This window comes from Manacus candei, unplaced genomic scaffold (assembly GCF_025592945.1).
Source record: "Manacus candei isolate 608988 ecotype Guabito, Panama unplaced genomic scaffold, ASM2559294v1 h1tg000014l, whole genome shotgun sequence".
NCBI classification, from domain to species: Eukaryota; Metazoa; Chordata; class Aves; order Passeriformes; family Pipridae; genus Manacus; species Manacus candei.
In genome coordinates this window covers 81,413,972-81,429,394 of record NW_026138062.1, presented here as the reverse complement: position 1 = coordinate 81,429,394, position 15,423 = coordinate 81,413,972, and the positions used below count along the sequence as shown (strand labels likewise).

The 15,423-nt window shown below is 48.4% G+C and overlaps 1 protein-coding gene across 12 annotated transcripts in view; it reads right to left on the bottom strand.

The window, feature by feature from the left end:
* TIAM1 (TIAM Rac1 associated GEF 1) overlaps positions 1–15,423 on the bottom strand; it is a 165,433-nt gene that overhangs the window by 69,399 nt on the left and 80,611 nt on the right. For 8 of the 12 annotated variants that reach the window (XM_051779479.1, XM_051779480.1, XM_051779482.1 and 5 more), the window contains 2 exons: positions 12,982–13,160; positions 7,012–7,994 (listed from right to left, as the gene is read on the bottom strand). In XM_051779479.1, coding sequence (XP_051635439.1) covers positions 7,012–7,983 — 972 coding nt within the window. In that variant the 5' untranslated portion in view covers positions 7,984–7,994; positions 12,982–13,160. The remainder of the gene's footprint in view (positions 1–7,011; positions 7,995–12,981; positions 13,161–15,423) is intronic. The other 4 variants (XM_051779486.1, XM_051779478.1, XM_051779489.1 and 1 more) reach the window with 1 other exon arrangement.

Sequence of the window (15,423 nt, the reverse complement as noted above, 5' to 3'; positions counted from 1 at the left end):
AATTAAATCCTTTCTCCACAGTCACGTGAGCACCTGGTAATGCATGAGGAGATTGATCTGTCTTGAAAAGATGCAAAACATAACAAGAAGCAAAAATCATAAATTGCAATTGAAACCCGAGTGGGAGAAATGGGTTGAATTGAAACCCGAGGGGTTTTAAAGCTGTGGTGGAGAAACACAAAAGCAGCTCCACAGCTCAGTTTGCTGTTGGATTGATCAGGTCTTGTTTACACCTCCCAGGAGGGCTCCCAAGTCGAGTGAGGTACAGCTACAAGCCAACTCCAATTTGTATGTGGACACCAGGCTGAGATGGTGGGTTTGTTTGGGAATTCAAAGAGATGGGATACTGATATGGACAAGCAGCTTTGGTTCCTACTTCTGTGCACTCACTGCACTGGGCAACAGCTCTTTAGATCAAGAAATAAACAAAAGAAACAAAAGAAACAAACAAACTCTTGAATGTGTCCTCACAGCTGCTCAGAGGGGTTTAATAAGCAAGCAGGTTTGGGTCGTGGTTCTCTGAAAGCAAGTTTGCTCCCTACAGAAAAGGTCCTAGCCTAGACCTCTGGATACTTCTAGCAATGAGCTTCAGTCTTATTACAAAAGGATGAATCACAGTCACAGGTTTCTGGGCAATAATTGCTGGGAAAATCTTAAGGCATGGATTTCAGTGGATTTGGTTCCAGGATTCCTTCGTGAACTTGCCTTGGTGAGTGCTGTACAGAGTAATTTGGCACCACAGAAGGACAGACAAGGTGCCAGGCACCCAGAAGATACTCAAATATGGGAGTATCCATTCCCCTCCAAGGAGCCTGGTTTTCTTACCTGACTTAGATGCCCTAAAAAGCAAATTATGGACCCACAGGGACTCCTGCAGCAGTCAGGAAAGTAGAGCCCTGGAGTTGTGAGATAGAAAGGGTTGAAAATGAAACTGTCCCCCACAAAGCTGCAGGGAAATGCATGTGACAGCTTCACCCTTCTCTCCAAGGTGGAGATCCAAAGTAGATAATTCCATGAAGGAGAATCAAGCCCTAACAGGGTTAGGTTATTTTTGTTCACTGAAGCCAAGAAGAGGCAAATCTTCCTGAGAAATGCAACAGAGAGGGCAGATATGGGAAAGGGGCTACTAGAACAGCACCTTGAAATCAAAACGTATCTGGGAGGAGTTCACCTGAACAACCACCCAATTTAAGGGAGCAGGGAAATGCCTGTCATCTGGGATGATAACTAGTCACAGGATCACATGCTGAAGCTCTCTGGGAAGAAACACTTCCATGGAGCACTTCACTGGAAAGGATCACTCCTGCAAACTGCATCTATCTCAGTAAGCACAGCCCAGCAAACAAGCAGCTGGTGCAACCTGTCTGTGATTTTTGAGTGCGAAATACTTAAAACTGAAAACATGCAGCGTGTATAACTGTACTGAGAATACAATTATTGCCAGTGGCACAAGCACTTCAGACGTATAAATGACAAAGTATTACTGTTTAAAAACAACCCATGCCTGAATGGAGCTAGATCAAATATCAGGAGTGGTGACTTGCTTTCCCTTGGCTTCCGACCAAGAGCGAAGGAAGAAAAACAAATTAAGATCTTTGAGGGAGTATCAAAATATTTGCCAGTGAAGACCCAAACACCAATTTTCACATGCTCCTTTCCCTGAAAATATTGGGGCAGAGTTGTGTGCTCTGAAGGGAGTGACTATTTGCTTTAAAATACCTTGAAGAGGAAATACCTGATCTAATCTCCTCCATGTGGGAAGGGCAGCCCAGTGACAGAGCAGGGAAGACCTTCCTCCAGGCTCACTCTGAATCCACTTCCAGTCAGCCAGGCTATTTGGTCTAGACTTTAAATGGGGCTGGTCATTCACACCCACCACACCAGCACCCAAGATGTGGATTCACAAGGAGTTCACACTGGTGCAAGCTCAGGCTGCCACAAGAGCTGTGTGGTTTCCCCTTCCCCCAGCCCATTCCCAGCCCTGTGGCTGGAGGCAGAGACATTTGGGTTTAACAGGGCTGTTTGCCTGGAGGCTCAGCACAGTGACCTGTGCTCCCCAGGGGGATTCAGCTCCATGAGCCACCTGAGCCAAACCTTCCTGCTCACAGATCTCCAGCTTCTGGGAGATTTGGCTCAGGCTGCATCCGAGACCTTGGGAACAACCTCTGTCTGAAAGGCACTGCGGGAACCAGGGCTGGAATCAGTGACATCCACACTGCAGCTGCAAACCAGGAACAGCTTGATTTTAGCTACTTACTAACCTACGTGTCATTAATTACCATTTAACGATGCACGACTTTGTCTGTATTTCTTTCCTTGATTCCATCTGGAGTCAAACAACTAAGATTAAAGGTCTGTGTCAGTCTGATTAGGAATCGCACTTAGGCTGAAAACAGCCCTGTTTTCCAGACTACAGACAGGATTGCTTTAATAGGAGCAGAGCTTCAGCTGCTGGAGATGGTCTGCCTGGAAAAGCCATGGCCAAGGAGGGCTGTAAGAGCAGGCTGGAAGGTCACAAGTGCTCTGCAGAGAGTGAACAGGATGCAGGGGAAGCCAGGAGCAGAAATTTATTTCATAAAAGAGAATTCATGGGGGACAGGTCAACCCAACAGCCTTGGATGCATTCCTTGCACAGGAAGCTCAAATCTCTAATCTTCTGCCCTAAAGGAAAGTTCACCCCGCACTCTCCCAGTTTCTTTCTTCTTTTCCTGGGCAGTTGGTAGTGGGGGATCAAGGTATTAGGCTGGATGCTGCTTTCATGGAACTGACCCAGTGGGGTCCTTGTACATGTTGAAGTGACATCCTCTATGCCACAAAACCATTTTGTGAAAAAGTTTCACACAACTGAAACCCAAGTATCAGCTCTCCTATGGAGCATAGTGGGACACTATAACCTGTTACAAAATTCCCTGAGATAGTAAAATAAAATAATATCGACTGGAAAGACTATCTAATTTTAGACTGGTTTCGCTGTATGCCCTGATCTAATTCCCACAAAACCCCTTGGTTTCATCTCCTGCATATTCTGCAAAAATTTTTTTACGTAGGATTTCGTTTTTTTTTTTTTTAAGGTTTGAGGATCCCAAATTCCTTCAGGCTACCTAGAGAGGCCTAAAAATAGTAATAAATTTGAAGAAAATTGGACAAAAGGAGATTTAACACGCCAAGGATGCAGCCTGGGGCTGGTGCTGAAGCCGGTACAGTTTCCAAGTCAGTCTGGCAGGAAGTTTGTTCCCTTTCTCCCTTCTCTGTTTCACAACTAACACTGCACTGGACACAGTAAAAAAATCCTTTGCTTTCCCTGCAGAGCTGTTGCTCCTTCTCAAAAGTCCTGTAAACAAACTGGAGTGCCCCATGGGAACACTGGAATTGAGCTTTCCAGAGGAAATCAAAAAGCTCGGAGAGGAACAAGGGAAGGAGCCATCCTCCTTGTGAGAGGGGACCACGGGGAAACGCTTTGGCCACTGTGTCCCCCTGGATTTTACAGCACACAGGGTCCTCACCATGCTCTAAAAATGCTTGTAAAACACCATCAGTCCCCCGCAGACATGGAATGGAATAAGGAGGTGGCAAGACAGGCTTGGAAGCGGTAAAAAACCATATCTCAGTGTTCCCATCCCCTAATTCAAGGAATCATAGAAGGGTTTGGGTCGGAAGAGACCTTAAAGACCATCCAGTTCCACTCCCTGCCATGGGCAGGGACACTTTCCACTGGACCAGGTTGCTCCAAACCCCATCCAACTAGGCCTGGAACACTTCCAGGGATGGGGCAGCCACAGCTTCTCTGGGCAAATTCCCTTCTTGAAACTTCAATTAGGGCTCCTAACAGCAGGGAAACAGTGGGTTACATTTGTCCCTGAACATCTATCAGGAGGAGCAGGAGGAGGAGGAGGGAGTCTCCTGCAGGCAGATGTTTAGCTACAAACAGGACACAACAGGGTCATTTCACAAAATCTGGATCCCAACAAACAGGCTGTAGGATCCTGGGGATCTCGCAGCCCACAGACAGAACAAGCTGTATCCAAACAGTGTTTGTCTCCCTTCAAGCAAAAATGGGTGAAAATGTCAGCCAATTAAGCCCTTTCCACCTACATCACATCAGCTCCAAAAGCCCAACGTGATCCCAGCAGAGCTCTCCGGGAAGTCTCGCTCAGCAGATCCGAATCCTTCATGTTAAAATGTTAGGAAGCAGAGCTGCTGCGTGGGTGCCCCAGAGCCACCCTGTGAGCACTAATCGCTTGTGCACATTGAATGTAATTATCTCTCCATAAAGCTCTCCTCAATTAGTGGAGAGTGACTCCCACCATTCAATTTAAGGTTTAAATTTGGAAGGGAGAGATTTTCTGCTGTGTTTTGGGGTGGGTTTTTTTCCCCTTTTAATGTAAGCCATGTACTTGCAAAGAACCCATGGATAAGGCATTAGAACAAAACATGTACAGCCATGATTCTGGCACCTTGTTTCTGTGACACATTCCAGGATGAATTTTTCCAGTGGTCAGCACAGCACAAAAAATACAGCTAGTCACATCTTCTAGTGAATTTAACATATAGAAACCATGGTGATGCACAGAACTAGACTAGCCAAAAGACACATACAAGTGACCATCAGGACCTTCCAGGGCAGCTGAGACTAAAAAACTAGGCAAATATCCAAGCTACGACTTTCCAAAAACTGAAAAAACACCCCACTGACTAACACAACCCGAAATTCTTGTGAGGACTGGCAACAGAGATCTGGGCAGAAACCTCACCCCTGGCTTTGAGGCTCCATGAGGTGACTCTGAAAAAGGGAGCTACCTTTGCACTGAAACACCAAAGAGGAGTGACAGGTCACTGGCCTGGAGGCCAAGAGGGAAAACTCTGTCCAACACCACATTACACTTGGTCCTGGGTCACCTTTGTGTGGTGCCCCTGTGGCCCTAAGATGTAACTCCTATTTTGTGACATTGGGATGGGGGAGGCAGTTCAAAAGGCTGGTAAAAACACAAAGTTTTTGCCTCAGTGCACTGAGTTGTTTTTGTAGCATGAACTGCTCCACAGCCTGATGACACACAGGCAGGCTCTGGGGCACCGCTTAGCGTGGTCAGCGAGAGTGTGAAGCTCGTGTAGAAAGTGCTGAAACTCTGGGAGGGCAGAGAGAGATAAAAGGTGCCAACGCAGTGCCAAGGAGCACATTAACAGCAAAGCAGCAAGGCCTTCAGCTCTGCACCTCAGCTCCCAGCACCATCACTCTCCACTTCACACAGGGGTGATGAGTAAAGAGGAGGAAAGTGCTGAGACACTGTTGGACTGGGGACCTGGCACAGACACAGCTTGGTCACTTCCCTCCAAAGTCACCTCATCAGGTTCACCAAAGAACTACTCCTTTCACTTTGTGTGCAAATTTGGACTTCCTTTTCACTCTATCAAACACATAATGACAGTCATTTCCCTAAGCTTGCTAAAGGGAGGCTTGGGCTAACATGACTTCACTGCTGACAAGAATCTTATACTTACTGGATGCTGCTGGGATTAAAGACTCGGAAGGAGGAATTTTGACCTTTCCAAAGCTTTAATTTTGTTGAATTTATCCGTGGTAATAATCACTGCTGAGACTCCTTATAGCCACAGTCTGCAGTCTCAGGAGAGATACATCTAGTGAAACCAGCCCCACAAAATTATTTCCCTGGGCATGGCTGAGGCCTCACAAAATACTACTTAAATTCATAACTTTCACTACCTGCCTCAAAGGAATCTTCTGAATGCCAGGACAGGCACCAAGACGATGAAAAACAAATGCTTTGCTGTTCACCACCAACACTGTTCTCCTTTTCTTGAAAGCAGGCTGGAGGCAGCAGTTGCACCTAACAATCTCCACAAAAGCTGTTACCTCCAAGGCTGCCAAGTAACATCATCTTTTTTTTTTTTTTTTTTTTTTGCTTGTTGTTGTTGTTGTCTTGGTCTTTTATCCTGGTGGTGCACCAAGAGGCTTTACCTCCAAAAACCAAGAGCTGATTTTGAAGCACAAAAGCTGCTGTTGTGGGATGCTGCAGCATCTGTCCCAGCATGTCATTTTTGTATTTGGAAGCAGAGCATCCCCACAGGTCAAGCACAGCCAGGAAGTCACTCAGCGACCCCATTCCAGCAGCTCCCACGAGTCAGTGCCAGCCGAGGTGGGGGCACAGGCTCTCCTGGTATCTTCTTTCTCTCCCTCTCTGCCCCTGATCTGCCAGCAGAACCACTGTTTGTGGTGCTATGTAACTGCACCAGGCCCAAGAAAAGCAGGGCAACTAAGAGTAAAATCCCAGCAGCAGGATTGCAGGAGTGGTGTTTGGAGGGGCACCCAACAGCAAAGCTCCTCTTGGCTCTGTGCTGTCAGTTGGAAGGATGAGGGCACAAGTCCTCCCTGGCTCGGAGAAGCAGCATCTTCCCCCTTCATCTCCATCCCCCACCATTTCTCAGTTTACAGCAGCCCCCTGTGCGGGGACAGCACTGCTGCGGGGTGACGTTTTGCACAGATGTGAATGTCAGCTAACTGGAAGAGCGAAATTTCAGCCCAGCCAGTGTTTACTACAGAGGGGAGGGGAAACACTCACGGGTTTCTTTGCCTCCAGCCACAAGTGCTCACAGAGTGCAGGCAGGGGAGGGTGACAGGGCAGGGAGGGCAGACAGGGGGGACACAACACGCACAAGCTCTGCAGTGGAGTGATGCAATTTGGCAGCTACCCTGGGAAAAAAGGCATTGTCAGCACTGCAAAGCATGCAGGAAATTCTTTAGCTGGCAAATGCAGATTTATCTTTTCCAGAGGCAGCAGAGAGTGGAAAAGGCCCAAAGAGAGCTGCAAATAAGAAAGGAAGCAGTGATGGGATCAAGACAGCTCTGGAGATCAGCTAGTTCAGCTCTGTCCTGGAAACACCCCTCTTCTTGGAAAAGGGGTGTTGAAGGAAAACAGAGCCTGGGAGAGCCTGGAAGACCTTCTATCTACAGACCCAGCTCAGCAAATGCCACATCATAGGAGAAAAGTGTCTTACCTGAGTGGTTTTGGCCCTCCTGCCCTGCATGCTGCTGCTGTGGCTGATCTGGGGGTTGGTGGCCCCTTCGGAGAGGCAGTGTGACTTCCTGCAGGGCAGCGTGTTGTAGTTGCTGTAGGAAGAAGGCGCATCCTCGGCGGTGACCGAGGCCATCTTATGGCTCCCGATATCCGGGATGTCGGACACCAGGTTCCGGCAGTACCCTCCGAAGGCGTTCCGCGGGCCCCCGTTCATGGCAGCGCCCGGGGTTTTGGGGGAATACAAGTCACTCATGGAGTTGGCACGTTGGCAGGTGACCAGGGGCTGGGGGCTGCCCCCGGCCTCCGTGCCCGGGGCGGCCTCGGCGTCCTTCTCCTCGGCCAAGCCCAGGATCTCCTCGTTGCTCGTCAAGTGCTCCTGGCTGAGGTCGGAGAGCGAGAACTCCAGGCTGTCCTCGCGCCAGATGTCGGCGGACTTGGAGCGCTTCTTCTTGAAGCTGGCCGTGTCCATGAAGCCGGTCCCGTTGGCCGCGTATCGGTGTCCCCTGCCGTCGCCCTCCGCCAGGAAGGGCGGCTCGTCGCCGTAGAGCCTGCTCTCCTCCGAGCCGGGCATGCTCTGCACGGAGGCGGCCGTGAGGACGGTGCTGCTGTCCACGCTGGGCGTCACCGACGAGTCGGTGTGGTAGGACACGGGCCGCAGGCCCATGTCCACGCGGTCCACCCACATGGGGCTCCCAAAGTCCTCCAGGTTGGCCTCTGGGGCGAAGGGCTCCAGGCCGTTCTCCGCCAGGGACTGAGGGATGCTGGGCGTGCTGCTGGAGCGGGTGCTCACCTCCGAGTTGCGGTGGATGATTTTGCCGGAGGAGGCGTGGCGGGAGCGGCGGGAGGCTTTGTTGGAGAGGCGCAGGGAGCGGGAGGTGTGCTTGCGGCCCAGGCTGGTGTGCTTGTCCCCGTAGAAGGCGTGCTCCACGCTCTGGCTCTCCGCGTTCCCCATGGCGTCACAGTCTGCGAGGGGAGAGAGCGGCACCGTTACGGGCTGCGGCCGAACACGCGCAGGAAGGAGACACATAGAAACACCCACGACACCAAAACCAGCCTTTTTCTTCTTAATTACTGAACCTGTCCCAAACCCTGCACCACAGAGTCCACCGGGTCTCACAGGACCTGCTGTAACTACAGCAGCTAATCCCACAGAATTAATTAAGCGGCTGTACCAGCAAACTTAGAAATACAACTCTGTTAAATGAGAAGGTAGGAAACAGCCCTGCTGGTGTAAATGAAGAGTGTAGAATTCTAGAGGGAAGGATTGAGCCTTGAAGCCTGGCGTGAACTGGAACCAGCTTAGCACCAAAGTGCAATCTCAGCTCTGCACACATTCACTCAACTCTCAGCGTCAGCTTTGTCATTCCAGCCAACAAACTCAAAAAAATCAACAGCTCTTGCTTATCTGCATGTAACAAGATGCCGAAAAGTAGAGGGATGTACACCTTTATCTGAGATTTCACTTTTTTTTTTGGCCAGGAACAGCAAGCTAAAGCACCAAAGAGCAAACTACAAATCCTACCATTTGGCAGCAAGCTAATGACAGGTTTGATTTCTGGAACAAAAAAACAGTGCAACATTAAGCAGGTACAGAAAGCCCCACACAAGAAAGCCATATTATGAAAAATAAATTAGCATGAGTGACTCAGACTATACAAAAATAACCTTTCCTTCCCACTCCCTCTGAAGCAGATAGCTAGATCCAAGTGCTTTGATCTGAGCTGGAATGCAGGGACTGGGTTTCTGTCCCCATCCCCATCCTCCTGCATTATTCACATTATGCACATCCCGCCAGGAAACAGGTTTCCCATCCAGAAGGTGGGAGTGATGATCTGGTTCAACCTTTGGAAAACACTTTGAGGTCTGTGATCTCACTCAACAAATGTCAGAAATATTTTATAAGTAGTACTGGGTCCTTCTGGCCAAAGGGCAAGAAGAAGAATAAGAAAAGTAAATGTTAAAGTTCACAGCCATTCAAAATTAAACAGGAGATCCCGAATTACACATGAGACAACTATATAGAGATAAACAGTCCATCAATCTTGAACAGAAATTCCAAGGCAAAACATCTTTGTTTTGAGGTATTTCCATTCGTCTTGGCTGAAGAGAAAAAAGCTGCCCCGAGAGTAAAACAACGGAGTTTTTAATTTCTTGGGGCATTTTCCTCTCCTTTGCCAGGATGCCCTGATGGGTTCTGAGCCACATTCTGGCAGAATGAATGTGACCATGCATTTTCCCCTCTAAATATCTAAATACACACCATTGCTGCTGCACAGCACTGAATTAGCCCTACATAAATTCCATGGAAAGTGAGGAATCAATAGCATTAAACACAGGGACAGCACTTCTGCCCTAGAGGTGTACAGCAGGACTGAACTCTGCAGTGACACTTCTGCTACAGCCAGAGGACTCTGCTTCTGCTCCTCTAACCAGGGAAATGGGTCATGGCTGAGGCTAAAAGTCTGTTCAGTGCTGAAGCAACAGACACCTCCATAAATATCTGGACATTTCTGTATCTAAAATAAATAAAATCTCATTTGAAGTAAACTCCACCAGGAAATTCCCCACGTCTACTGAAATGAATGGCAGAACAACCTTTGGCTGCCATGACTTGGTTATCACACATTGTTTAGAAAAATAAATGCACTGAAGAGAGAGAAAGTTTAAAAGAAAAGACAGCATTATCAACCCCTAAACATGGTTTATCCTTTAAAAGCTACAGCCCTTTGATACAGGCCAGAATGAAACAAAAACTCAACCAGCTTTTGCTTCTAGAACACTTTAAAGCACAAAACTTGTATTTTTAGTTCCACAGATATCTAAAACCAGGCCTCAACACTCCCCATGTTGCAAAAGGAACCCTTGGGGCAATGCTTCTAGCTGCCTCAGTTCTGAGCTCCCTGCTAACCACACTTCCAGTCGGCAGGATTTCCACGGGCTGCACAGCCCAGCAGAGCCTGCAGCCATTTATCCCCCATCTCCAGCCACACCATCACTTCTCTACCTACGGAGAAAAAGCAGTTTTTAAAGTCCTCTTGAAACCCAGAGAGATTGAAGAGTGACTCTTTACCTTCCAAACCAAAGCTGCAGAAGGGCAGGAGTATCCCCCGGTTGATGGAAGCGGCTCTGGAAAGCTGCCCTGTGCCACCACCCTGACACAGTCTCCATCCACACCAGGCAACACCTCACCCAGCCAAAAAGCAACAGAACCACAAATGACCAGCAAAGAAAGGAACAGCAGCTCAGGAACCCCTGCAGACAGCAGCAGGAATGTTTAGGGAGTGATTTCACACAATGAGAAGTACCTGCAAAGTAATTGCAAGAAGTGTCAGACTTCAAAGTAAAGAGCTGTCCCTTTTTAATTCCAGGGATTGGCATTTCGGGTGGATCTGTCCTGAGATAAACCCAGACCTCACTCCTGCCCTAATCCCACTGACTTCCCTGGCATTACACTGCAGGTTTGTAGGAATGCTGGGCGGTGGGTGGGTGCCAGAGGGCTGCAGGCAGACGTGGTGCACTGATCCAGCTGCAGCAATACAAGACAGTGCCATCCCCGAGGCTTGTCACCATCCCCTGGCAGAGCCCATCTGCCCTGGGAGATGCAGGACACACCCTGGGTAGGGACAGTCAACCCCATCAGGTCAAACTGAGAGGGACTGTTTGTGGGGTCCTCTGAAAGGGACCCCCACCCTACTTTCTCACCTCCATTTCTGCCTCCCCTCCACATTTCCACCAGTTACCCTGAACCAATTCAAGTGGTTCATGCAGCAGAGTCCACTAAAACAGCAGAAAATAAATCCAAGGTTAAAAAAAAAAAAGTTTATTAGTTAGTTTTTGCTGAGCTAATGAGCTGACCTGGCACATGCCAGGGGCAACACAAGGGTGCCCATGTGGGGACACAGCAGGGAGAGGAAGGGGCAGCACCAGTCAGAGGGGCTAGGGAAGAGGGGACAGTGGATGGCACCCCTGCATTTTCTGGCAGCAGTGAGCTCTTAGGTGAGCCCAAGCAGATGTGAAAAGCCAGCCCTGAAACATGAATTGGCACTGGAGCAGATGCCGGAGTCCTCAGCTGGCAGGAGCTGGGCAGGGGAGGGGAGCCTCAGCCTCCCCCTCCCACGGGCCACAGCAGACACCCTGAGGCAAAAGCATCTTAAACTGCTCCAGCTACGACTGCCAGATGCTGCCTGTCTGTGGCTTAACTGCATTTAGCACACTCAGTGAAAAAAATCTGTATCAAATTAAGAAAATGAGTAATATTAATGGGAGCTGCACGCAAGTGCTGGGAGGACAAAGGCTCCCCTTGTTACCTCACCCACCAAACCCAGAGGTGACCATTAAAGACCTATCAAGGGTACCACCAGGATACAACATAAATCAAGTGTGACACATCTTGATGCTTTAAAACAGGTCTGTCTCTCTCAGCCGAGGGCTGGGACGTGTCAGAAATCTGCTGTGAATTACTCAGAGGCTCCCAGACATCACACAGGCCATGCTGAGAGCACGACTGCTTGGACACTTCTCAGCAGAAAATGTTGATTCATCAAAACCCAAACTTTTTGTGGGAATATGCTGCCTTTGACTAAGGGCTCTGAGAGGGAGGGGTTTGAAAACCAGAGCAGGGAGACAGACACATCTCCTGGAAGAGGCACCAGCTCAGTGACTCAGTTGCTCACTGAAGGAGATTCAGATTTGTATCTGCAGCCCAAGTCAGACAAATGAGGGGTGGCAACTTGTTCCTCCACGTCCTCAAAGAGGTGGCCTGACCATCCAGCTCTGGCTGTGCTGGGAAAGGGCTCTCTTTCCCAGAAAATCTGCTCCTTCCTGCTTCAGAGCAGGGGTAATGTCAAATCTGTGCAAGTCTTCAAGGGGTTGGGAAAGTCATCTTGCAGCCAAGCTTGCACATCAAGAGGGGTACAGGGGTTTGAGATGTGTTTTTTGAAAACCCAACATTAGGCTGTCAGCAGGGAGAACACAAATTCTGCAGGAAAGCTTTGGGAAAAGCTGTGTTCCCTGCACCAGGTACCCTAGAAAAGCATACTGACCTCTGGCTGAACTGCTGAGGTTTTGCTGGATGAGTCTTACATGGTTACACATAAAGACTATCACATTCCAAATGACCACTGATGATGGCCCCCTCAAAGAACACAATTTTCTTTAAAAACAGTCATTTTGCCTTCCCTTCCCTTACCTCCGATATTAAATATTTCTTAAAATAATTACAAACACAAATAATTGAACACTCATTTCAATTAAACCCAAGTTACCAACTATTACACTTGCAAAAGGCTGGACCACCAGGTTCCAGAAGAATTTATCTGAAATATATTAAATTTCCAACCAAATTTGAAGCACCTCACAAGACAACAGATTGCAAATTCAAAATTAGATTCTAGTGGGAGGCCCTGGTGACAAATCTGTATTTTTCTCCTGGAGCGGAGCTTGAAGGCTGTGAGAACCAGAACAATGATCAAATCCACAGCGGGCAAGGAGCCTACAGAAATAAACTTCTGCTAAAATCTGCCAGCCAACAACAAAGATTTTTTTACTGAACTCACCAGAACCACATAGAAAAATGTACAACACTAATAACCAAGTGTGAACGCACACATTTTATTGTAATTAAAATGTGCTTTTTCAAGAGGGCAAGAGCGGGGCTGGAATTCCACAGAAAGCCTTTGAGTTTCTCGGAAACTCCAGCAGCATATTCCATTGTTTTCACATCAGAACCTTTTAAGCAGCCATTTCTTCTTTGTAAGTCGCTCTCACACATGTTAAAACATGGGATGGACTCCAAAAAGGCCCTGCAGGCAAATCGAGTAAGAGGAGGAGAGAGGGAGGAAGGGATGTCACCAGGAGCCGCTTGATAGCCATTGTAACCACATTTTGCCCTCCCATGAACATCACACAGCACAGCAACCTCCTAAAGAAAAACACAGGGACACACATGTACCTTCCGAGGCAGTACCGGTATCCAGCGCAACCTTCCCCCAGAGAGCTGTGGCATTTAGAGGTACAGAATTGCAAATGACACCAAAATGAGCAGTTACTGGGACTGCAGAAGCTGTCAGCACCTGCCACTCAGCGACTCCATTACTCCCTCGTCAGAGTCTATGACTACATGCCAAAAACCTGGGGAGAAAGAGGGGAGAAAAACAAATCAGACAAAGGGTCAGCAGGGAGGGCTGTACAGGAGGATCTTCTGCCAGGGCCTCTCACCATCACTTACCTAAGAAACACTGGGCAGTACAGCACGAGAATGCTGTGCTCAAATTCCAGTGATGAAATCTGATGGTGGCAGAATAAATGAAAAACCCAGCCAGGCACCATCAGTCCCAACAACAGATCGTGGAGGGCTCCCCTTCCCACAATCAAAATCCCCACAAGACACCAGCGTGCCCTTGCTGGGGATGGTCTGTCTCAGGCAGGGCTAGAAAACCTCAGGTACCAAAAACACACCTGGAGAGGCACCTTCCAATAAGCCAGGACTGAACTGGCAGCAAAGGGGAGCCCAGCAGCCCGGGGAGGAACTGGGAGGCCTCCCAGGAGATTTCTCTGTGCAGACTGTCTAATTTACAGAAAGGGCGGTTTTCCAAGCAGGGATTTCATTAACATTTTTCAAGGGCGAATCAGACAATCAGGGCAGAGCATTTACATGTGTTTTGTGTGTGGTGAAAGGATTGTTGGGTTAATTGCACTCACTAAGGCACGGATACAAGAGACCAGTCTGTGCTTATTTAGACCTCAGGACTGTCCTTACGACTTCTCTTAGGTTAGACCCATGTGTGCACTCCTGTGGGTACCAAATTCCAGCCCTTTCTTGGCCTCATATCACTGCTGAGCTCCCTTGCAGGTGCCCCAGCTCCAGGTCCAGGCCTGGAGATACAAACTCACCAGAGGGCTGGTTGTGCTTCCCAATCCATCTCCCATCAACTCCCCCTTCTCCCAGCCAAGCACCGGCAGCAAAACACCAACTCAACACTGCGCACAGAGTGGTGAGAGTTATAAACTTCTCCTAAAGTCCCAAGGAACAAAAACCTTGGGAGAGATTTACTGATGCCCTTCATGTCATTAGAGCTGCTTGGTGGGCAAAGGGGGATCCTCGCTCTTGGCTGGATTCTCAGAAGAGATGAGAGTCACTGGCACCTTTTTATACTAAAAATATTCTCATTTTCTTTTTCCTCCTTCACATTCTCCTCTTTGCTCCCCACCTCCCTCTCTTCCCCCAAGCTGTTGGTTGAGATCTGAAAAGCAGTTCATGAATTGCTCAGGAGCTGGCAGAAATTAATAAAATGAAGCTCATTTATATTGAAATGGACTCATTACCATGCCAGCTGCCAATAATTTGCAGGAGGGGAATCTTGCTGACAAACAAGGTCCTACAGGCAAGAGGCTCCCCACCTGCATCCACCACATGGAGAGCAACCCTGCCATGAGCACTCCTCACCTCCAAAAGAAAAGGAATTGTGACCACCTTTGTTCAGATCCACCTGCTACTGCCCCAGAAAACTTGACTGAAAGAAGAACAAGACAGATTTTATCAGATTTTCCATCCTGAAGCAGCTTTTGAGGAGTTTTTTTTGATGCAAACTCTGGTCACTTCCCACACCACCTGTGCTCCTTCAGCAAAAATCCTTCTCTCCTTGCAGTCCTTTGTTAAAAAGTGGATGTTTACAGCTGGATGCTGCATTATCCAAATCCTTGCTCCCCTCCAGGTACACTTGAAGGGCTGGCAACACCCTCAGCCACAAGCAGATGAGTACCAGGCACACACAGCTCCCCCAGAAGAGAAGGCTTTATCATTACCCATGGACCCTTTCCTGAAAAGTTTTGCTCCTATCAACTTTTATGACTCAGACAGTCTTTCCTGAATGAACACAGGTCATGCTTTTCAAGAAGAACATCAGTTTTTCATTTTCCTCTTTGTCCGATATGCACTTGGACAGGTCCTTGTTCTGTTGCTTCCCAGTTCACTCCAACAGCCCAGGCTCTGCTGCAGCAGAAATTCTGGAGCTCTGAAGCAGCCTCAGACAAGGCCTTCTCTCCAACAAGGTCTTGGCAAACAGGGATGGCTGTGCTCCTCCACCAGGAGGAAGGGCTGAAGCAAACACAGCCTCATAGATTTCTTCCCAGCACAGAGCCCTGGACACATTTGCTCTGCCAGAGGGGTCTGGCTGAGGGAGAGGCTGACCAGTAACACACCAGGAACTGTTCTCAGGGGAGACACAGTTGGAAACACACGTGGAACAACAACTCATCTCATTATAAAAACAAACAATCAAATAAAGATTTGCTAACTTCCATGCTCAAGACAAAATATTCCATCTTAAACACAGACACACTCACACACACACAGGTACATCCATGGTGTGTTTGCCAACGTTACACACAGCAG